The sequence below is a fragment of the Podarcis pityusensis genome, assembly GCF_964106645.2.
Source record: "Podarcis pityusensis genome assembly, chromosome: 3".
Lineage (NCBI taxonomy): Eukaryota > Metazoa > Chordata > Lepidosauria > Squamata > Lacertidae > Podarcis > Podarcis pityusensis.
The window spans coordinates 22,769,288-22,794,311 of record NC_138026.1 but is presented as its reverse complement, the minus strand read 5'-3'; the positions used below and the strand labels follow the sequence as shown (position 1 = coordinate 22,794,311).

General features: G+C 41.3%; 1 protein-coding gene across 4 annotated transcripts in view; it reads right to left on the bottom strand.

Moving 5' to 3' along the window:
- The window catches only part of CSMD1 (CUB and Sushi multiple domains 1), a 940,367-nt gene that overhangs the window by 32,335 nt on the left and 883,008 nt on the right, over positions 1-25,024 (bottom strand). For all 4 annotated transcript variants that reach the window (XM_080998891.1, XM_080998892.1, XM_080998893.1 and 1 more), the window contains 10 exons: positions 24,559-24,732; positions 22,131-22,304; positions 18,144-18,317; positions 13,546-13,734; positions 12,681-12,854; positions 10,616-10,798; positions 7,971-8,147; positions 6,641-6,820; positions 6,265-6,438; positions 4,297-4,470 (listed from right to left, as the gene is read on the bottom strand). In XM_080998891.1, coding sequence (XP_080855017.1) covers positions 4,297-4,470; positions 6,265-6,438; positions 6,641-6,820; positions 7,971-8,147; positions 10,616-10,798; positions 12,681-12,854; positions 13,546-13,734; positions 18,144-18,317; positions 22,131-22,304; positions 24,559-24,732 — 1,773 coding nt within the window. The remainder of the gene's footprint in view (positions 1-4,296; positions 4,471-6,264; positions 6,439-6,640; positions 6,821-7,970; positions 8,148-10,615; positions 10,799-12,680; positions 12,855-13,545; positions 13,735-18,143; positions 18,318-22,130; positions 22,305-24,558; positions 24,733-25,024) is intronic.

The following is a 25,024-nucleotide window of genomic DNA, read 5'->3' as shown; positions in this document are numbered from 1 at the left end:
CTCTTTAGGAGTGAATGGCAAAGTGCTAAACTTAGGACAGTGGGAGTCCACTCCTTGCATAGTGTTTTTGTACGCAAAGGCTCCTTGCCGTACCCAAGCCTGTCATGCACAATGTCCACCATAATGATAGGCATTTTGCTAAGTTGTAGTAATTTCCAATGCACAGTATTTGTAACCTTATAATCCAGAAAAAAATAGGTTCTGATACTTCCTATTTCTAGCCTGATTTTAAATTTCAATCCTAGGCAGCCACTTTAATCATGTTGTCAGTGGAATATATAATGGACTTATTTACAAAGCAAATCTTACAGGCTTCAGAACTCAGACAGATGAGAGTGTAACACATGACTTATATATAAAAAAGTGTACTTCAGCAATCAAGGGACTTTTAACTTCATCAGCAGTTTGACTGTGCATCTGCTAATGGGAAAATGAAACAATATCCCACCAACGGAAAAAAAATCTAGTATGTGTAGGAACTGACTTACAGCTGCAGTGGCTGAATAAAAGTAGCAAGGAAAAATTAGACAGTGTCACCTTTGGGGAAGTGCTGTTTACAAAGGATCATTGTTACTCTAAAAACATCTCAGCTCAGATTATGAAATTCAAAGTTGGATTTACTACCTCAGCATCCCATCTCCCTGGGATGATAAATGTTCCAACATGGTTTTGTGGTTCGGTGCTGCCTACTAAAAGCAAATTGCACACACATACAGAAATATGATGCAGTGTAAAAAAAAAATCCTGAACTGTACCATCTTGTGGGCTCCTCCAGAATGGTGCCCCCAGCAAAGCTTTACAGACAAAATCAGGCAATAATTCCACCTATTGAAAAGTTGCTTTCTTTTTTAACTACTAGTAACTGCCAACAAAGATCCGTATAGTTAAAGCCATGGTTTTCCCAGTAGTGATGTATGGAAGTGAGAGCTGGACCATAAAGAAGGCTGATCGCCAAAGAATTGATGCTTTGGAATTATGGTGCTGGAGGAGACTCTTGAGAGTCCCATGGACTGCAAGAAGATCAAACCTCTCCATTCTTAAGGAAATCAGCCCTGAGCGCTCACTGGAAGGCCAGATCGTGAAGCTGAGGCTCCAGTACTTTGGCCACCTCGTGAGAACAGAAGACTCTCTGGAAAAGACCCTGATGTTGGGAAAGATGGAGGGCACAAGGAGAAGGGGGCGACAGAGGACGAAGCTACAAACATGAGTCTGACCAAACTGCGGGAGGCAGTGGAAGACAGGAGTGCCTGGTGTGCTCTGGTCCATGGGGTCACGAAGAGTCAGACAGGACTAAACGACTAAACAACAACAACAACAACTGGCTTGTGTGCTTCCAGCAGCCACTGAAGGCAAGCTTTAGCAAATTGCCAGTGGCCTCAGCGGGCAACTGTGGTGGAAAGGTTTCAAGCACCAGGAAGTGACGTTGAAGGCTGAGGTAGGGAAAACCTGTGTCAGCTCCATGCGAGCATCAAATGTCCACACTAGGGCCAATCCTTCTTCCCACCCCTGTGTCCTGGTACTTAAATGAAAAGGAGGGAACTCTGCCTCCTCTTTCAGTTGCCACAGAGTGACTTGCAAGCCAGTTCCCTTGGTGGACTCACTCACTGGCTTTGACTGTGCTACTTTAATACAATATATTCATTAACTCTCTAAACATCAAATGAAACCATGAAGTGTTAATACTGTTTCCCTTTCTTTTTAAAAACCTTTATGGTCTCAGTGATGTGCTAGTGAAGTTAAGAGCTCTACAGGAGATTAACATGGCTGCTAAAGCAGCCTTAAGGGTTGCAGCTGCTCAGGTAGAGAGGAAGAAAAATAAGGTTCTTTTAACCACACAAAACTATTTCAAAAGGGGAAAAGATCAGTCGCAGAGTGGAATTATTACTTTAAATGGATGGTGCTCTATTGCCAGGATTTCCTTTAACCCAAGAGCACTGGATCAGTTTAGCACCACCAACATAAAAATCAAACTCTACCCGTAGGGACAAGGTCACCTAACTGTACAGGACTGAGTTACTTGTCATTAATGCTGCATTATTTGTGAGATGGAGAAGGCAGTGGAATTGCTCTGTCTTATTGTGAAAGCTGACTGACTTTTACCCTTGCCAGGTGGGCAGACAAGAGAAGATGCGGGAGGCTGAGAAATTCCCAGCCTGGGAAATTACTGAGATGAAGAAAAACGATGGATGAAAAATGCCTGAAAGCAAAATTCTATGCTCTCGGATAAAAGGGGCTGTTTGGGAGAGGAGGGGACAAAGGAGTAAGCAACGTGAGAACTGAGCACAGTCCCCAAAAGAGAATATATTGTCCCAGAAAGGAAATTATAAAAGTTATCCTAGCATAAATGCTGAATGAATCAAGGAATCTGGAGTAAGGAAAAAGTAAATGGAAAATAAAACAGGGGGCTAGATTCAACTAAATAATTGCACAATGAGTCCCATTCTGTTGGTTGTGTGTCAGGGAGCTTACTGGACAATGCATTAGAACAATTCCTTAAGCTGATCTTAATTAGAATGATTCCTTCTGTCTGCCTAGGAAGAACTTGATTTTTAAATATGAAGGCAATTGATACGGCTGCAGCAAAGCAAAAACCTCCCACAAAAATCCCATGCATCCCCACTGGGGTGAATCCTGACATCAATAGGGTATACAGTGGATGCTCAGGCTGCAAACGTGATCCGTGCGGGAGGCATGTTCGCAACCCACAGCACTGCGTCTGCGCACATACAGGTTGTGATTCGGCGCTTCTGCACATGTGCAAAGCGCGTGCTTCTGAACATGTGCTGAAACCTGGAAGTAACCTGTTCCGGTACTTCCAGGTTTGGCGCGGTGCACAACCCGAAAATGCGCAACCTGAAGCATCAGTTAACTGAGGTATGACTGTACAGGTTATTTGCATTTGAATCATGTTGCCCTGATTCTTCAAAATGTGGAAAGTCTGCACTAAGAATCTCAACGGATCAGATGCATTTGATCTTATAAACTGCAGATTTATATGCCATTTTCTAAGCTTCAGCAAATCTTTATGAACACAGAGCTTTTTCCTGAAGAAGAAAAAATAGTACCTTTGATGCTCAAATGGCATCAAATTCACTTTGGCCTGCTCCGTAACAAAAATTATATGAACTAACACACACACACACACACACACACACACACACACACACACAAGGTTTGGATCCACAGGTGATGAAAATAAACTTCTGTTCACGACCACCTGCATCCCATTGATTCTCTACCATCCCATATCATTCCAGCAGTCTTTAATTTTCAAGAGTGGATGGGGGGTGGGGTGGGTGCAAGCAGGGAAGATGTGAGGAGGAGAGTGGGGAAACTTGGCTGATGACTGGAGGTCTGCTCACACTTCACTGGAATACACGCGCACACACAGAGTGATTTTATTTCCAGCAGACTACCGGGGAAGTGAATTTATAAACGCAACGTTAAGAACATAAGTCTTTTAGAAACTTATGGTGACCTTTTTACACACTCAAACTGCACATGATGTTAAACACATAAGTAGCAATCCCATTGTGTGCAATCTGAAATATCAGGGAAAGTCAGGGTGCAGTTCCCTCAAGATCACAGCATGTAACAAGGGCAAGTTTTAAATTTTCCCTCCCCAGGAGCAATCTCTATGGCACTTGCCTCCCCGTGCAACAATTAATGTTAGCCAATGGAAGTCTCAACTCCCACGCAATCTACTGCATGAGTGCAGGGTGGGGTTGGGGGCAAATTTCACAGTTGCCTAAGCAATGCCTAACTGCCAAAACTTACAAAGTTGTGACGATTTGCTACGAGGTAGGTGAAAAACCAGGTGGCTAGAGCCAATCCGCCAAGTGGAAAAAATTCCTACAAGGCCCCTTGGGCAGCCAAGAGAGGTCCACAGCAAGGTCAAGTGCTGAGGCAAAGCCTAAAAGGGCGGGCAAACCACGCTCACCACCCCACCAGATTGGCTGGCTGGAGTGTGTGACACGGGCCCAGGACTCCATTGACGTAGGGGCCCCGGCCACACCCCTCCTGCGGACGTGGGAAGCGATTCCCACTCACAACACCTCCCCTCTGGGAAGAGGATAGGCTTTCCCATCATCCCTGACCACTGGTCCTGCTAGCTAGGGATCATGGGAGTTGTAGGCCAAAAACATCTGGAGTGCCAAGTTTGCCTATGCCTGGATTAAACCTTAAGTTTATCCCATGAACAGCAGTTTCTCTCATTTAAGTTTATCTTCAACAGAGTAGGAAACATGTGTGAAACAGCGCTTAGGCACAGCACAAATAAATAACTGTAGCAATTACCAATGCACGTTGGCTGAATTCCACTCCAGCTGCCATCTGCTTGGCATATTCTCCTTGAAGATCCTATTAGTATCAAAGGTGTTCTGCACTGAAAAGATACTTCAGATCTGTAGGTGAAACTTCTGCCACTGAGTCGCCCCTCAGCTGGTGTACCAGGCTCTCCACAAAAGACAGCTATTACAGAAAAAGGGAACATGTTCAATAAAAGGCTTTAAAACCATGTATAGCATATGCACAGTGAAGTTTTGTGTGTGTGTGTGTGTGTGTGTGTGTGTGTGTGTGAATACGAGTTAGCAGGCACCGCACTGCTTATCCAATTTACATCACTATTTGAATGCTAATTTATTGCTATCATCATTTGTTTGCAAGCACTGAATGCCCTGATGTGGCATAAAACAAACCACAAAAGTAACATTAACTGAGATGCCTAATTTACAGATGAGGTGCCTAGTTGAGGTACCTATTGAGAAAGGACTCCGGCTCCCTTGGCCTGAAAGCGAGATGAGCGCCGCAACCCCATAGTCACATTTGACTGGACTTAACTGTCCAGGGGTCCTTTACCTTTACCTAGTAAGGAGCACACAGAGCCTAAGAAGGGGAAGATTTGGTGGGGAACAGGAACAATGAGAAGGGTGCCAGTTGCATGTAATGCGTGCATATGGAATACAGAAAGCCATTCTTGTGGGAGGACATTTCATGGGGCATATTATGGAATATGAAACTACAAGTGAGCTGGTACTTTTTCCCCTTCTAATTTTGTAGCTGAATTATTCTCAAGCTACCCTTCTTCTTCATCTAAGTATGCTTCTGCAATAAGCTTTTTCCTCATAAGAATACAAAATGGAATAAAGAAAAGTCAAGACGAGTTGGCTAAGTCTGGAATATCAAATTATCCCAAATCAATGATAAGGCCTTTCCTTGGCTACTTATTCTCCTTCTCTAAATTATCAAAAAATTTTGCCACTGGGTAGTTTCATGCAACTTTTTTTTAAAAAAATCATTTTCAAATGTTTAGTTTTTCAGTCTATGCAGGCTTGATATTGTCTGAAGGCGCATGAGGTCACCACCTAGTTGGAAGCTAAGCAGGTCTGGGTCCAATCAGTGCTTCGATGGATGACCATATGTATACCAGGAATATGCCACCTTGGTTCCATGACAGAAGAAAAGTGGAATATAAATGGATGGAAGAAAGAAAGAAAGAAAGAAAGAAAGAAAGAAAGAAAGAAAGACAGAAAGAAAGAAAGAAAGAAAGAAAGTCTTCTTGGTTCCGTGTTTCCCAGAGTATCTTTTCAGAACATGGACCAATATGTGTTCAGAAGTTCTTGTTTTTTGAAGGCACCATATCTGTGTTACTTGCTCATGTTCTATGCACTTTAAGAATGTGCTAAAAATTCATTGCTCAAGGACTACCTCCAAGCCTAGTCACATTTAAAGCAATGGTCAAGGGTTATACGTCTGTAAACACAATTACAAACTAGCTATTAAGTCATAAACAATGAAGCAACAATAAGACAGCAAATGGATGCTCTATCAAGAAATGTTTTAATTTTCCATAGGAGTAAGTACTTGGGAGATTCAGAATTTAAAAGAAAGGAAAAGCTATGAGCAATGCTGTCACAGGCAAAAAAATGCATGTCACTATTTTCAATATTACATTACTTATTGTGGCATTTCAGAAAAACAAGTACTGCTTGTATTTCCAGTGCCTGGTTGTTGTGCAAAGCAGCATGGGTGCTGCCACCCTATAGCTAATCTTGATCCCCCATGCAACAATATGATGATGATGACGACGACGGCGACAACATCATCATCATCCTTTTATTTATACTCTGTCCATCTGGCTGTGTTTTCTCCCAGCCCAGAACATTCAGTTTCTGGTCCTACATGACAGCATCTCATAGTTCTCCCAAACATGACTATTGCACCATGATTTTTATTTTATCAGCAATTTAATCTTAGTAAACTTACGCAGGCACTGTGGGATCTCTCCCCTCCACTCTCCTCGCCCTTCACATGACAGGATAGCAGAATTGGAAAGGTGATACCCATCAGCACAACTGTAACTTAGACTTGATCCCCAGTGGAAATCAGAGCCTTCCACTTTTCCATACACCACCTGGGGTGGTGGTCCACATGTGATAGCTAATGAAAACAAAAAAGAAAAGACTTTTATGGGGGGTGGTGGAATGTAAATACTGAACAAGATATCTTTATAAGCCTTTGTCAATATGGTGCCACCCAGATGTTTTGGACTACAACTCTTGTTTTATTCTACTTTTTTTCTGAGAACGGTTAAGCTGAGAAACTGTAACTTGAATTTTTGTGAGCTAATTAAAGCCCAAACCTTTGCAGATGGGTTTAGTCTGGTTCCAGGTGCCATCTTTCGTACATCGTATGGTGGATGCACCAACAGGTTCCATTAGGTACCCTGGGTTGCACTGATAGGTGACCGTCTTATTAAAGGTGAAATCCCTTCCAAAATGGATGCCATTTGATAATTCACCTGGATCTCCACAACTGATCACTAGGGTTAGAACAAAGAGGAAACATGTTTTATTTTAAAATATAAAAATAATAAAACTGCACATGCAGAAACAGATATAACAACAGACATCACCTAGGGATCTGTATGCAAGTTTACGTTTATATTCGGGAAGCCCTTGGCGAACCTCAATGTGACTCCTAAACCAATGAAGTTTTAAAAATGCATTTTTCTGTGTATGTCTACGGCGAAGTGGAGGCATGTGCTCCTGAAGTGCAAATATAATCAGGGACTTCTAACAGTGCATCTACAGCTTCTACCACGCGTAGAAGAAATGTTATTGGATTAGGAGATGTTCTGATCCTCAAAAACGAGTTGTGCTCACAAACTGAAGAAGCCCCCTGTTGCCCAAATCTATGTAAATGTTGCACAAACACACCTGTACAAATTCTAAGTCACATTTCCTGCATTATTATACATTTTGGGAGTTCTACTGCATGCATTTTTCTGATTTACTCTGTAGGTAACACGTCCCCCATTACACAGGCATACACTGTAAATCCCAAATCTGGATTGTTTCCAGTACAGACTGAAATAACAGAAAGGATAATTTTATAAAACTGCTGTTACTCAGATTATAAAACTGCTGCTCCTCAGAAGCCATGTTGCTTAATGATAAAAGACGAAACAGTGCCAACAAAGAAGATTTTTGATTGGTATGTGATTTAAGCATTCATAGATGTATACTGTTTTGAGTAAAAAAGGTAGTTCACTCAATTTACTTTCATGTATGTTGTTGCAAAAACGTTACAGGTAGGACCAATAAATTTCTCTGCAGGACAGCCATATAGGTGTGCTTGCAGAAAAATAAGCCTTACAGCACAATCGTATTATGCATGTTTACTTGGGAGTATGTCCCAGAATGTCAGCATATTTTACTCACTGCAAATATAAGGGTGAGGTAACCTATGGTTGCGAAGTTAAACAAACTTGCTTGGAAGTAAGCTTCAATCTCAATGGGATTTTCTTTCGAACAAACATACTTAGGACCAGGCTCCATATGTGGCGATGAATGAGAGTTTAATTTACTGTGCCCTCCTTTTTTGAAGAAAACACTTTTCTTCCTTTTACAAGGATAGCACATCTATTTTCAGTCTTTAAGCATATTGTTAACAGGGCGTCAGTTCCCAACCTGTGCAGTCTGGGGCAGAGCCAGTCCATGTCCCGTTTGCCGTACAGTGTCGTGTAGTTAGTCCTGAAGTCTTGTAACCTTCCCAACAGGCATAAATGACTGAGCTAGAAAATGAAATTCCGTCATTGAAGACTATCTTGCCATTGGCTGGTGTCCCAGGATTGCCACAAGATACAGCTGTCAAAAGTGGGGAAGATAGGAAAAGCAAAATAAAGTAAATTTGATTTCTCCTTTACACTGACGCAGGACAAATCCTGGAAAACCAAAGCTTTTCAGTTGTTTAGTTTGTGGTAAAGTTATCAAAATATGCTTGCCCTATATTGGGCTTATATTACCATTCTACTTCATTATTGGCAGAAGTTGCTTTTGCATGCATTAGTAAAAATGGGGCACAAAAAGAGAAGGGGAGAAATAATTGAAGGTGAGAGGTAGTCAAAGCACTGGGATGTTTGTTCATAGACATCTCCTCTTTTTAAAGATGTAGTTTTTAATATGCATTGAGAGAACTTGCACCAATTTGCTCCCAGAAATAGCTGGGGTGATTTTACAAGGTGAAACCAGTAGTTAGTGTTCACATGCTAGGTTTTTGCCTTTGCAAAACTGAATTCTCCATTAAACGGGAAGTTCACTTTCCTTGCAGTATTCCTTGAGATTGTCTGTTTCAGATAGACAGCAGCTTGCCTTTCACACAGTCTCACTCCTAATATAATTTGCTCATAAAGGTTACAGCTCCAGCCTATTGTATTGAAAACAGGCTCGAGTACGGTTCCGTGCAAATGGTTTTGCTGTGAGGGAAGGAAAGCGAAGATTCGTCCTGTTTCTTGTGATCACAGTTGCCTAAACCTGAGTCATGTCAGGTAAGACTGAGCCAAAAAGGAGCCCCAACTAAGGTCCTTGAGTGGGATTTTTGATAAATCAGCTTTTCTGTTAAGAGCTTGAGGGTTCAGAAGATTAAATTAACTCAGTCTCCAGGTGGATATTACACTGGAGAAACCACATTGGTAGCAACAGCAATAAAGGTATCTGTGTAAGGGAAGAAACCTTTCTTTTGGTGCAAATTGCACATGTATGTGCATGCAGTCACAAATACAATTTGAGCCAATAGGTCACTATCAGTTTAGTCCCACTTCAGGCATTTAACTGAACTGGCATTTTTCACATGCCAATCAGATTTTTTTAATTAAAAAAATTACTTCCTAATATGAATGTAAAACAAAAGAGGGAAAAACCCAACCCACGTTAGCTACAGTGTACAACCAGAGACTTTTCTATGTTCACTTTCGAATTAGTTCATAGGATGCTCAAAATGCACTTTGTAGTAACTCATACAAAAACGCCCACAGAAATACTGGTATTTAAATGCACAACATCAATTCTATATATGAAAGAACGGTGAAACGTTCTGCTGGTGAAAAACAAGCTGTAAGCTGTGGGAAGATGGATTACTGGCTAGAAAGGAGAACAGGTGCTTATAATAAATTAAAATAGGAGAGGTTCATAATCACTTGTGTATGTGACCTGTGTGTGTACTGAGGTTGTTGTTTTTTTGGCAGGGAGAAGAAAGGTGAATGAAGGACAAAATGTGAATCCAGATCAAAACTTGCCTGCAGCTCTTAGTCTTAACTTATGATACATGCAGGCCTTCTCGGATTCTGTTTCACTTTCCCGAGGCAAATGCCTTCCCCACATTGCCTGTGAGCTTAGGCAAGACAATAAACTTTTCATTAAACCACGGGTGAGTAATTGGCAGCCTGTAGCCACATCCAGCTTGGAACAATGTCTTTTAAGATATTGTGGGACTATTGGTTGTGTTTTCTTTTTCCTAGCCCTAATGGATGGTACTTAAGAGAATGTGGTAGACTTCTTTCCATCAGAAAGTTTACATCAGATTCACATTACAGCAAAGTTCTGCTATAAGTATGATCAACTTAGAGATAAACAGTTTCAAATCCACAACAGTAATGATGATTTAGCAGACCACCATACTTCCATTATTTTGTTTTACTTCCATACTTTTTTAAGACCATTGCACATTTTGCTACAATGTTGTTTATATAGTATTGTATTAAAGGTAAAAAAAATGGTAAAGCACCCCTGAATGGTTAAGACCAGTCAAAGGCTACTATGGGGTGTGGCACTCATTTCACTTTCAGGCTGAGGGAGCCAGCGTTTGTCTGCAGACAGCTTTCCGGATCATGTGACCAGCATGACTAAACTGCTTCTGGTCCAAGGGGCACCGTGACAAAACCAGAGCGCACAGAAATGCTGTTTACCTTCCCGCCACAGCGGTACCTATTTATCTACTTGCACTGGTGTGTTTTCGAACTGCTAGGTTGGCAGGAGCTGGGACAGAGCAATGGGAGCTCATTCCGTCATGGGGATTCAAACCGCCGACCTTTTGATTGGCAAGCCCAAGAGGCTCAGTGGTTTAGTCCACAGTGCCACCCGCGCATTGTATTAACAGGTGTGGGACTAATAAAAGAGAGTGGCAAACCTGATCAGTTCTATTAAGAACCAAGATTGAAATAAAGCTAGTAGTTAAATGTACTTTCAAGCACAAACAATAGCTTCAAGAACACCAAGTATCATATTTGTGGAAATGTAGCTATACAGTTGCAATTACATGAGTTGAATCTGATACTGACCTTCACATACTGGCTGCAAGCCAGACCAAGATCCATTAAGGAGGCATGTTCTTTCTGGGGAACCTCTCAGCTGATAACCCATTTCGCAGGAAAAACGTAGCAGGCTTTTTATCTTGAACTCATCCCCAAGTCTGGACCCATGGGATGGCACTCCAGGATCATCACAATATCCTGGGTTGTTTCCTGTAAATGCAAAGTATCAAAAGGGTCATTATCAGGAGGCGTTAGCATGGTTTAGTGTCAATCGGCTAACGACCAGCCATGCATCAGCTCCACTTTAAATTCTGTGTCTCTTTGAGGTGTGCCCCAAAAGCACGTTACAAAACACAAGGCGTCAAACAAATATTCTTGCCCAAGAGCCACAATAGGCCGAGTCTGCCTACCAAATACAGGTTTGATCAACAGAGACTTAACAATAATTTAAGTTAACCTAGGTCTATGTCCCACTGAATATAATCAGAGAAGAGCTGAAAATTCCATGTCAGAACTCTTCTGCTCAAGATGCAGGGTTAGAAAGAGGGTGTGCCTGCCCAGAACCTTGTTCCTGTGTAGGAAAAGTGCATGTAGAATGTGTTTTTGCTTTTGTTTAAAAGCCAGACTAATTATATGCACAAATACATATATTATACATATAATACCTAGACAAGAGTCAAGTCCCATCTGGTACTATATTTCTACAGTATCATTTCATAAATATTTGTATGCAGTTATATGCACTGTTGCGTGGCGAGTTCCCGCCTCCCCCCAAAGAAATAAAGACACAGGACACAAGAATTCAGGTTAACGGGTCAAATTAGGCCACAACTTTATTGATTACAGGAATTGATATCGCGGGGGCTGGAGCCAGCCCCCGCGTATGTGGAGGAGGGGCGTGAAGCCCGCAACCCCACCTCCTTGCCAGCACGGAAGTGGCTTTGTGTTGATTACATTAGGAAACCTGGAGTGTATATACCGGTAAATATAATAATGCAAATAATATATGAGAATTGCTTAAAAAAACAAAACCTAGCAGAGCTGGTAAACATACAATCCACTCATTGCTGAGATCATCTTCTCTCCTCATTTTTATGGCTTCATGAAGACCCCAACTGAACTGAATAAAAATCATGCCCAACAGCAGCATGAAGGATACAAACATTAGTGATATGTCTGTACAGTGGTACCTCGTGTTACGTACTTAATGCGTTCCGGAGGTCCGCTCATAACAGGAAAACGCTCGTAACATGAGGCATGGTTTTTCTAACGGTGCCGCCAGACTGCGACTTCTGCTCGCACCCTGGGGCAAAGGTCATAACAAGGGGCAGAGCACATAACCCGCAGCATTCGTAAGGGGGATGGTACGTCACACAAGGTACCACTGTATACAAAAAGTATACTTTACTTGATCTTCCAAAATCAGGAAGTATCCTTAGTATCTAGAGGCACTCCTAGTTATTGGCTACTGAGCCATATTAAGGTAAAGGTACCCCTGGCAGTTAGGTCCAGTCGCGGACGACTCTGTGGTTGTGTGCTCATCTCGCTCTATAGGCTGAGGGATCCGGCATTTGTCCACAGGCAGCTTCTGGGTCATGTGGCTAGCATGACTAAGCCGCTTCTGGTGCACCAGAGCAGCGCATGGAAACGCCGTTTACCTTCCCGCCGGAGCGGTACCTATTTATCTACTTGCACTTGACGTGCTTTCGAACTGCTAGGTTGGCAGGAGCAGGGACCAAGCAATGGGAGCTCACCCCGTCACAGGGATTCGAACTGCCGACCTTCTGATTGGCAAGCCTTAGGCATCCCTACTGAGCCATATAACACATTCTAAATGGATGCTGGGTTAAGGAAGAAACTTTGGAGACAACGTGTATCCCTACAGACCATAGATGGACTCAGCAATAGATCATCTTTCAGATACAAAAAGGTGTTAAAAGAAATCACTGTTATAATGGGAGTGAACGCAAAGAGCAACTGAGAACATAAAATCTGACTTATTAAACTTCACTTGCATTAAAATCTGCTGCAAGGGAATAGTTTTAATAATTTCAGCTACAAGGTCACATTAAGTCAATGCTTTCAAAGGTACCTGAGCAGTGAGGGAGAGTTCCACTCCAGCGGCTGTTTTCTTGGCATGCTCTAGTAGAGTTTCCTATGAGAGTTCGACTTCCTGTACAAGAGTAGCGAACTATAGATCCATACGTAAATTTGTCCCCTGACAGAATTGCATTGGTTGGGACTCCAGGGTGTCCACAAGAAATTGCTACAGTGTGGAAATAAAGGATTAGCATTTATAGCTGTTCATCTTCTGAAAGACAGCAATAGAGCCTTGTAAAGGTTTATAAATATAACATTACAATTCGGCACAATAAACATGCATTTGTATGAATGAATCATTGCTGTTTGTTTCTCTTGGTGCCCTTTTCATCTGTTCTTCACAAACCTCGGAGTGCAGGAAATAAACGAATAGAGAAGCAGATTCAAACTGGGATGAAACAGATCTGCTACAGGTAGGCCCAGGCATGATATAGTTCTACAATTCTTCCTACCTGGGCCAAAATGACGTTCACAAAACCATTTTAGCCAGTTAAAATCTTAACTAAGCAAACTAAATCGAGGCCCATAGAAATCTGGGTCTTTAAAAACAAGTAAACAAAAACACATAGCTTAAATTTGAGCTTGGGTAGGTTCTCAACCAGAGCTCTGGGTTTGAGAAGGAAAACTGTATGGAAAAAAAACATCAGCTGTGTTGACCTTCTGTTCCTGGTAATGGCTGGTATACTATTGCACACAACAGTAGATACCTTGTTAAGGAAATTCTCCCGAGTGCAGGACAAAATTCAGCATACTGACATTGTTAAATCAATTATTTACATGCACTTCGGTGATAACTGATGCTTCCTGGCCTTCTGGTGAAAAAAAAAAAGTAAAAATTCAGTTTGTTGCATACTTACGCAAACATTTGGGCAATGATCTGTCCCAAAAACCATTAGCTTTACAAGTCAGAGCAGATGATCCAAGAAGATAAAATCCTTTCTTGCAGTGGTACACCACAATGATTCCATACTTGAAAGACTCTGGGAAATTCTGCTGCCCATGGCGAACGGCATTTTCCACGAAGCCTGGATCTGAACAGTTCACCACTGAAATACAAGGTTTTTCACTACTGAATAGAAAAATCCAAAGGAAAATATTCATGGCATGCAATGTACAATTCAGTGCTGCTGAAAGCTCAATCCCACAGCCATTAATTAATGCCAAATACATTTGATTCAACATTTTGCTGGTAGATGGGTTTCCATAGCCAATCTCTAAAGCTTTACATAATTGAAAATATGCAAAGAAATATACAATTTCTGTTAACTTGATGACTGCGGCGTTTTTATTTGGCACCAAGAGTGTCGTGTGCCTTAAAACGGCACAGAAGTGATATGATCCCTTACACTTTCGCACAGAGAAAGCTGTGGTCGAAGTAAAGGTTTAAGACCCATAAATAGTAGTAGTGGTAAGTGACAGACTTAAAAGAGGAGAAAGGCTAAAACATTGATGGTATTTGTTTAGATCAGGCATCCCCAACCTTCGGCCCTCCAGATGATTTGGACTACAATTCCCATCATCCCTGACCACTAGTCCTGTTTGCTAGGGATCATGGGAGTTGTAGGCCAAAACATCTGGAAGGCCGCAGGTTGGGGATGCCTGGTTTAGATAAACAATGGTGAGGTTGGATGACATTGCAAATGATGTGGAGGGAGAAATGAGGGAAGCAGTAAGAAGCAGAGATAGGATAGTTGGGAGCACATGGACACACTCACAGCACACAGGGCAGGAAGAGGAAATAAAGCCGCACACTGAGAATCAGGAAGGTATTGACGTATCAGCGAAACAAGAATTAGGCACACTCAAGCCCCACTGATTTCAGTGAAATGCAAGTGTACACAGCAGTGCTTCGGATTTAGTACACCTGTGTGTGGAATGGGCTACCTCACCTGGAAAGGAGGGCAAAAATGTACATAAAATGTGCATACATTTTGTGCGATATGCAAAAGTGCACTCTATTTTGTGAGTGGGGAGGAAGGCCCCCAAATAAACCAGGGACTGTACATAATAATATATCTAATAGACAGAGTGTCAAAAAGTGAATTTCCTCCCCATGGATATATTTTCATGCTAGAAAAGGATGCTTAAAGGCACAAGAGCCTTGCTTTCTTCCAATGCCCAACTCAAACCATCGAGAAAACCTCAAGCTGTAGGAGTTGTGAACCTGTTCATTCAAGGACCAGAAGCTTACAGCAGCAACTAAAAAACAGTATCTGTTTCAGTCCTCTCTGTAATCAGTTAGAGAAAGCATTCAGAAGTTTGGTGTCCCCCCCCCAAAAAATAACAGTAAAATCTGGTGACCAGAGACTTGTATAAGGCTACCTAGACACTACCTGTTTACTTTGCCATTGAGCTGAAATTCTGCAGAACATAAAAGGTGGAATCCTCAACAACTGTCAGCTAACGGGTAAAGAGGAAGGTGAAATCCTTTGTTTATTCAGTTACTTGTCTTTAGAAAAGAGGATTAAAATCCTGGAAACACTGTCTATAGAGATCATGGCACTGACAAACAAAGCAGAAAGATGGTTTATGGCTTGATATTTGTCTCCATCCCCTCCCCCCCCCCCGAGAAGGTCCAAATCTTTTAACACTTGACCTCTTTAGTCAGCAAATCAACACTGCTCTAGAGCTGTTGTCACAGACTGCTTATGGCTTGGCATACACACACGTATAATTGCCCCAGTGAACCACCAGCTTCACCTTTTTGTGACTACGACTCATATTCATCTGGTAATTTTATCCCTATACCAGGGGGAACTCTCATAACATTAGTGACTGTCAGGCTGCAGTATGTAAACTTTTTCAACTGACTTGTTTAACTTAAGTTGTTAAATGAGAAAGACGCCTACCCAACTAAAGTGGTACCTCGGTTTAAGAACGGTCCGGTTTAAGAACTATTCGGTTTATGAACTCCGCAAAACCAGAAATAGTGTCCCGGTTTGAGAACTTTACCTTGGTCTAAGAACGGAATCCGAATGGTGGAAGGGTACCGGTGGCGGGAGGCCTCATTAGGTAAAGCACGCCCCGGTTTAAGAACGGTTTTGGTTTAAGAACGGACTTCCGGAACGGATTAAGTTCGTAAACCGAGGTACCACTGTAAATGGTTTTTGCTCTGCATTTTATTTCACTCGCCAGCTTTTAATTGTCATAACTGCAGATTGCAATGATATTGACCTGCCAATTAAAGAAGCCCGGCTCTGGCTTTGTGGGTAGTTCCTACTCATACATAGAAGTAGCCCACTATAATTAGTTTTGGGGAACTGGGGAACTTTCACATTCATCCCAAGGATACCTTGCCAACCCTGCCCCACACCTAAATTGAGTGAGTGGCAAAAATCAGGAGAGAAGATACTCCCACAACAGTATGAAATATACCTTTAATTCTAAGGGACAAAGCCCTTTCCTTTACATATACATATATATTTAAGGCTACCGGGGGGAAAGAATGAATGAATTGTGGCCTCAATTTAAGCTGCTTCAAATATAGAGCTGTACTAGCTGATTTCCCTGATTGCCCTTCACCCAAGGGACCCAGTTGTAAATCAAGGCAAGAGAGAAGGAGATTGCTTTCTCTCAATGACAGGTGCCAAGAGTTACATAGGAAATAAATGCAGGCAATCTGAATTTAGTCTGTTGAGAAATAAAGAAAGAAGGACATTTAAATCTGCCCTGTTGACACTCGAACCTCATTTTGCATGGATTCAAACCCTTGATGCCAAAGTCAAATATTACTGTACTTTTGAGCCTTGGTACCTGGTGAAACTCAGCACTGTTGCCCTTATGCTAAGGAACAGGGAAGCAAAGGAGTTGATCCTCACAAACCCTTCATATTTACCCATATTTACTCATTAACCACCACTATATCCCTTCCCTATTTAAATACTTGTACAGACGGGAATTCTCTCTTATGAATGCATATTGAAAGTTAGCACTTGATGCGTCTATTTAGTTATCTGTGTATTATTTATTTTTATTAAAACATTTGTATACTACAATTTCATTTAAAACAAAATATCCAAATGGTTTGCAACAACTGGAAAACCCATAAAGATTTAAAATTAGCTTATGAGCTAGGTATTACAGAAAATATTTTCTGGATTGTATGCGCCAGCCGGGTGGCATTCTAAGTTGCAATTACTGGTATGTGCCTGATTTTATACCTATATGAGGCTTGCTGTCTTTTATACAGGTTGCAAGGAACATGGTGCTACTACAAAAGAGTATTGTCTCCAAATATACACTACAGAGGCTTCCAGATGTGTGTTTACTGTGATATTAGTACTCCCCATGCATGCAAGTTTTACAATGCCCAAACAACACCATCGGCACCAAAATGCCTCCCCAATTTAATCCAGATTTACAATTTCTGAGTAAAAAGAAAGCACACTATTGTGCATAAGCTATTTGTGATATCTCAGCAACCTTCCTGCAAATTAAGCCCTCATCTGGAAAAACCCTATAATACACACAACAATTTTCTCCACTACTACTACTACTACTACTACTACTACTACTAATTTATTATTTGTACCCCACCCATCTGGCTGGGTTTTCCCAGCCACTCTGGGCGGCTTCCACAAAGACCAAAAATACACTAATATGTCATACATTGAAAACTTCCCTGAACAGGGCTGCCTTAAGATGTCTTCTGAATGTCAGGTAGTTGTTTATCTCTGTGACATCTGATGGGAGGGTGTTCCACAGGGCGGGCGCCACTACCAAGAAGGCCCTCTGCCTGGTTCCCTGTAGCTTTGCTTCTGGCAATGAGGGAACCGCCAGAAGGCCCTTGGCACTGGACCTCAGCGTCCGGGCAGAAAGATGTGGGTGGAGACGCTCCTTCAGTTATACTGGGCCGAGGCCGTCTACACCAGACTACTAGTTTGTGGAGGTATGCGAATGACCGCAGCTCAGAGATGACATTTTAAATAACAACTCTGCTCTCTGAAATGTGCCATCCTGTCTTGAATTCACCCAGCAGCATTAAAGCTTAACTAAATAGCTAAATTTGTCAAAATTAGCAGCTTCTATTTGCTTACTCAATGGAGGAAGTTTGACCTTGCTTAGCATTTCCCAATGACAATACTGTTTATATACAGTGGTACCTTGGTTCGTAATCCAAACAGTTCATTAACTAGGCTGTTCGTAACCCCAGGTACCACTGTACCAAATTAGCACCTGTGCAATAATTAGTAATTAAATGGTGATATCTGCCCACAATCTGTAAGATGGCGATAGGTTGATGGGGGGCGGGCTGGGGCTGGATAGAAGTAGAAGCAGTTGTAGAAGCAGCAACAGCTTATTTTCAAATAGGTTAGACTTCTCCAAAGGAAATAATTATTCCAGTTACAAATTTCCAAAATGACTGGAAAGGGTGGTAGGAAGGGTTCCAATTGCATCATACTATCAAGGAAGAGCAGTTGTACATTTTTAAAAATAAAAAATAAAAAAATCTTACCTCGGCATGTAGGTAAGGAGCTGCTCCACTGCCCATTGCTCCGGCACTGTGCTTGGGAGGCGCCCTGAAGCAAATATCCAGTATTGCAGGTGAAGTTCACAACGTCGTTCAGATTGAACTCACTGCCATTGGTCATTCCGTGAGCGGGGTTTCCGGGGTGGCCACACGTGATTGCTTTTGAAAGGAAGCACAGAACAGATTGCAAACTTTTGGGAAGGGCATGTCGAGAACATAAACGAGTTATGCACTCTGGTGCTTCGATCCAGAAAATACGTTGCGTGTGGAGGGGTTAAATGCACACACAGAACAACCCCATTTGCAATGGCTTCCCCATCAAGGAGGAATCAGGAAAATATTAATAGAATGGCTGCGCCCAACTAAAGCGAAAGCTGATAAACACAGGAACTCCATATGAGTGAACAAAGGGATCTAGAATACAATCTAGCCTGCACTGATGGGCAATATATTTAAGGAGGCATAGCATTTTTAAAAACAAAGAAACAAACAACTGGTAGTAATTGAGCTCAGACTGTATTGCCAAGGCTGAAATGTGAAAAATAGAAGTTAGCAGATCATGCCATTTTTTGGGTTTTTTTACTGCCATAAATGGTGGTTGAACAAAAGTTATCAGAAATCCAATTTATTGATAGTTGACGTGTGATGGCTCCCTGCCCCCCCCCCCCGAAGAAAGTCAATTTGTAGGACTCGTTTGTGTGAAACTGATGAGACTCTATGTGGGCGCTGTACATATAACAACCTTAATTTTTATAATGGGAAAACACAAAATGATAAACCATAGTGGTGGTTCTCCCTATCTGTGAGGGGTCACAAGGAGACAGCTATTAAGTCATCATCTAGCAAATACAGTTCACAAGAGATGAACACAGCCACAAGACTAAAGTTTAACATTGTCTTTCGCTTCACCACAATCACCACTATCTATGTGATATAAATATGGTGCCAACACCATACTAGGTGCTATACAGAGCATATAAGCAGCATACTGTAGTTCCTACCTTGAGGGCATATTATTATCTATGCTGGATGTTTGACACCCCCTGCCATTTCTACAGTTCCAAACAGGCAACAAAAACAAGAGCTTCTGGTTGCCTGTTATACATGGCTGGTGGGTTGTGTTGGGTTTGATGGTTCACAAGTTGTGTAGACTTGGAAATCTAACAACTTTTCCTCCTTGTGTGTGTAGTTGTGCATCTCAAAGGGCTTATCCCTAGTACACTCCTCAGCATAGTAAGAGCTTTTTTTTAAAGGAAATGAATTCTAAAAGTAGACTATTTCTTAAAACTACAAGAAATTAGGAATGCTTTAAATATGTAATGAAAAGTCTCTGTCCAGCTGTCCAGGAGAACAAGCAGATATGATAATGATATTTATATCCTGTTGTTTGTAGTGGTAAACTAGAAAACAGAGGCATATTGCCTTGCAATATGGAGGTTCCATCTTTAGCTTTCATAACTGATAGCTGCTGAGTGATCTGTCCTCCTGAGTGATCTGAATTTGCCTAATAACATATTAAGGGTTTTGTTACCTGACACTTTCTTCACCATGAATCCTACAATTCAATGAGATGCCAGAAGAGATTATATGTGGTATGCTGTTGCAATGCAAAATTGAGGTTGTCTGTAAAAATTGCAATAGTGAAGGACGCTTGTATTTAGATTATTGTCCTTTTCTGCAAATGCATATTCCACTCAGTCAGTTCCGGTTTACACCCCTCATTACTCTTGACAGATGCTGTTTTTTGTGATGCCTTCCAGAAACAAAAGGTCTCAGCCCTTGTGTCTTGTCTTACCACATCATCATTATTGTTGTCACACATTGCCAACCTCTTGACAGATCAACACTCTGCAATTGTTGTGTTTGCAAGTAAAGACATATCAGAAAAATATGGCAACTGCAATATTCTTCTGTTCCCTCTTTCCTTAGCAGCCTTGATGCAACAGCTGCATATTATTTGCAATATTAAGGTGTTTACAATAATGTTGTTACAGCTAACATTTAAAAACTGCTGTAACTGAGTTCAATGTGATAAAATTATTCAACAAGGCCTGGCTATAGCCAGGTTTTGGCACCAGTAAAATGTGGTTATCAGTGTGATGTATTTGAAATGCAGTTGCACCATAGAAATCATACAATGACATGTTGATATCGGTAGTTTTATTTACAATCCTGCTCCTAACATGGAATGCCCTTTTTCTACAGCGGCAACTGTAGAAAAGGAGCCATGGAACAAGTACACTGAATTGTAGCTGGATTTGGACCTGGTTTACCTAAGCTTTTCAAGCTCAGGATAATTGTATCATTTACATTACTACAGGTAAGAACACACCTGTTCCAACAGTTTTACATATTTATCTCAAAGATTCTAAAACCAACACTTATATGGCTATTGGTTTAGTTTCTCAAATATCATCAAGAAGCTTAATATTTAGTCTTCCTGGTTTATACACAAAATGAGGAACATATACACTGGTAAACTAAAACATATTTTACTGAATTAACTACTTTTTTAAAAAAATATGCACTGACATACATAAAAATTACACAAAATCATGGAAGCAGTTCAACAGTTTTTAAAAGAGCAAGATAGCAAGTTTAAATCATGCTCTAGTCTTAAAATGTAACAGCATATAAATAATATATTGTATTATTTATATGATGTTAGCCACTCTGAGCCCAGCTCCGGCTGGGGAGGGTGGGATAGAAATAAAAATTTATTATTATTAAAATGTCTATCATTCAAACCTATTATAGTTCTATGATATAATCCTGCTACGGTAGTCTCTAAACCAATGATGAACATTGCATATCTTTTACAAGACATTAAAAAGTATAGAGCTCTGAGTACTTAGCATACATTATTCCAGCAAGCCATACAACAAACACGTAAGGCAGGTTAGAGCTATGAACCCTACAGTATGACAGGCATGGTGAATGTGTAAGCCAGGATTTGGACTTGGCTCTTCTAGCTCATAGTTCCCGCTCTAGGTTTTCCAAAAAAAACAACAACTCTGTCCAATTCTCGTAAGACATTTTGGAATTATGGTAATAGGTACATTTAGCAGCCCAGTCACATGCTGTTGACTCTGCATTGCAGGAGAGCACAGGAACAGACATCAGGGTTGAGACTTCAGGCCACATGCTTGGGCAAGCGACTGATGATACTGCTTACAAGTCCGGTGCTAAAGCAGCAGCATCAACCAATACTATCATGCAAAGCTGAGCTTGGATTTGTCCTGTGTACATCCACTCCCATTTACTGTACTCTGATTCCCAGTGCACTCCCTGTCGCAAATTCTCCGCGGCGCTTTAGCAGAAATGCCCAGAGTTCCAGGTTCCTCAGTGCAGTACAGTATATTTATTGTGAGCTATATATATACAAAAATCTACAGGCTATAATACACGAGCAGTTCATACAGTCAAACAGAGTACCTGGCTGCACCTTAAGGCAAACAGGAAGACCTTTCTATCTCTCTCTCTCTCTGACCACACTCTTCTACACCACCCACTTACTGCTGGACAGGTTTCCCCTTTAAACCAATGACAGCCAATCAACTGACAGCACATTACTGCTGAGTCTTTCTGACCCAGCACTTTCATAGAAATTATTGCAGGCTGATTACATCAGTCAGTTGTATCAGCTAGCAAACTCAAGCCTGCAGACTTACTATCTCACACAGCATTCTGTGAATCCCAACACTCCCACCACTGGGTTGGGAAGCAGTGGACCCATTAATCACAATCCACACCTGTCTTGTTGCTTTTTATTAAATACTGCATTTTGATGCCCCCCCCAAACCAACTGCAATCTGAATTCAGGGGACGGACGGACACCCAGCTGCATTTGAAGGCAGTTATGTGTACACATCCTTTTCTACCAGCTATTGTTAATCATTCTTACCCGTCTAAGAGCTGATCAGCTTGCTATTACTTAGAGAAGAATAGATCACTGGGAAAAGTGGTACTTACAGACACAAACTGGTGTTTGCCCAGACCATTTGTGGTCTTGCAAGCATATCCGAACAGACGTGCCGACAAGTCGAAAACCAGGGTTACATTGGTACACCACAGTGTCGCGATAACTGAAGCCGTCTCCACTAATGTGGCCATTTACAATAGGATCTGGAGAACCACAGTGTCCAGCTAGAATAAGAGGGCGGGAGGGAACAGAAGAAAAGAACACAAACTTCACTTTCAGCTCACATAGCAGTCAATCATCAACAAGAATAATGTTAAACAAAAACATTGCCTTAAGCCCTCAGCACCCCGCGAGGTATATCTGCAAAACTGAAAAACATTGCTATTGATTCAGTTGTCCTTTATTTACAGTCCACTCTTCAACAAACATGCTCTTATGAATTTATTAAAAAGCTGAAGCTTGGCCCCTTGGTGCAGATTGCAAGGCTGTTCTGCAACTGGCCGTGACAACGGTAGATGCACTTTCTTCCAGCTTGCGAATTAATTGAAAGAAATAATCCAGGCTTTTGCATGAGAGATTCCTCATGTTGAGGCGGCTGTGAAACTGCCCTATTCCCACATCTGTGCTGCTTGGGCAAAGTAGAAATTTGGGAAGCGGGGAGCATAGATTGCTAAACACACACAGTGAACTGTGAGCACTGTCATATGTATCCTGATATTCAGCTCTATGGAAACAAGGGTACATTTGTTGGCGCTAAACCCAGATAATCCTATATTGATTTTTGTTGTTGTTGTTGTTGTTCCTGCAGACGTGAAAATGAGAAGCTGAAATGCAACAACTATTAACTGAAGTCAGATTTATTAAAACATAGGAGATCTCAGGCTGGCTGAAGGGTACTAACTTGGAACTTGCCATTATTGTTTGTTTCTGAAGGAACCTTAACAGCCATGTGCATGTTCCATGTGATTCATTTCATTTACAGAGCATGTCACTTGGTGGATGTAATGATTTCCTGTCATTTTGAACCTAGTTAAATTAAACACCCTTACAGCTGACGAACTTAAGAAGCAAGGCAATAAAACACCAAATATATGTAATCTTCCAATCAAGCCAAATTAGCCCTAAGTATATTAAAGAGGCTGTTGGAAATCTATTTTTATAAACTGTGCTTTCAGGATTTTTCTGGAGATAAAATGATGGACTGGTTCGATATTAGTTCACTGCAATAATTAAACATTTACACCAAAGCGACATGCATGGACTAACCTCCCTTTAAAAAAGTTATGTAAACATACACTGAGTGTTTAGGGCACACTATTCTGGAGGGGACACCAACACTCTGGAATAGTTTTTTTTTGGGGGGGGGGTATATGTGGAGGCCACTACAGTGAGAAGGCGAAATTGGAGAAAACCATTTTCTTATATTAGTGGATACTTCTGTTAGATCAAAAGCCACAAGCACAATGGCAGTGTTGGGCATCCTATAGGTATTTGAAAGCAAAGCATGAAAAGACAGCAGAATGAGCTGGTGAATAATAAACATATTTTGGAAACTTTGCAATAGGGAATAGGGTGGAGAGCTTCCAAACTTTAAGGATGCTTCCAAACTTCTCCTTATCTGAGTTTCCCACTGGCTTTTGGTGTTCCATATTACATGGTCTTGGAACAGTTGCAACAAGAAACCCTCATTGTTCCACTTTTTATTTCTAAATGTTGCAAAGACAGCTTTGCATGTGCAGTTTCTCATAGTCTTCAATTCATTCATGTCTCTTCCTCCCATTATTAATGCATTTATCCACATTCATAAAACACTACAGAAAAGCAACTTTATTAATATGGATTTTAGAAGATGCCAACTTTAGTGATAGAAATAATTCATACCAAAAAAACCACACACCACCTTTTGCTCTGTATTCTTTGTTGACAGCATTTTGAAACCAGAAACAACATCAGTTCCTTGGGATTATGTTTTCTCTGAGGTTTCCTGTTACTCTGTGAAAGTGTAGTGCAGTGTCTGTGCAGTGCAATTTTCTTGTTGGGGATCCTGTGATTGCTTTGTCCCTATATTCTCCCTGGCTTTAAAACAGTCTCAATAAAGAATGTTTGAGGCCAAAGGGAAAGAGTTTTTGCCTTCTAGGAGAAAGCCGGAAAAGAAAAGTTTACAGTGGGTGCTATACTATAAATTGAGATCCTTACCAAGGATTCCGCTAAGAATGGAATTCTCAGATGTTTGAGTAATAAATAAAGAATCTATCCCCTTTAAATACCAACCTATTTATAAATATATTTCCTTCCATGTGTGCTCAAGAAATCAGTGCCTCAAGCTGACACAAAGTTACGCAAAGTAATACAAAGTTACCAGTACGAACAATACCATTTACTGAAATCATGTGAACTAAATTTACAAAACTAAACTCATATCCTTCACATGACACTTGCCTTTTGGGGTTTTAGATTTCTGCTGCAATTTGTACTTACCGAGACACTGAGTTTCGGTGCCACTCCAAAGTCCATTCACTAGGCATTCACGTACATGAGAACCAACTAGGGTATAGCCAGTGTTGCAGGTGAATATTGCTGTGGCTCCATACACGGTCAGAGTTCCAATCTTATTACCATTTGGTGGAGATGGAAGACTGCCACAGGAAATAACTGAAAAGGGAAAATAAAGTACTTACAGTACAGCAGCAGCAAGAGGCTCTTAGAGTCATTTGGGGCCCCAGAGAATACTACTACTACTTTAATAATAATTTATTATTTGTACCCCGTCCGTCTGACTGGGTTGCCCCAGAGAGACAAACCCACTCATTTCTCTTTAGCTTAGAGGCCACTTCCAATCCTCAAGACCTGGGGAGCTCCAATACTTTGCACGGGAGGAAGAAAAGCAAGTGGTTCATGCCTACTGAATGTAAGTTCTCTAAGGCAATATCCAGATGTCTCAAAT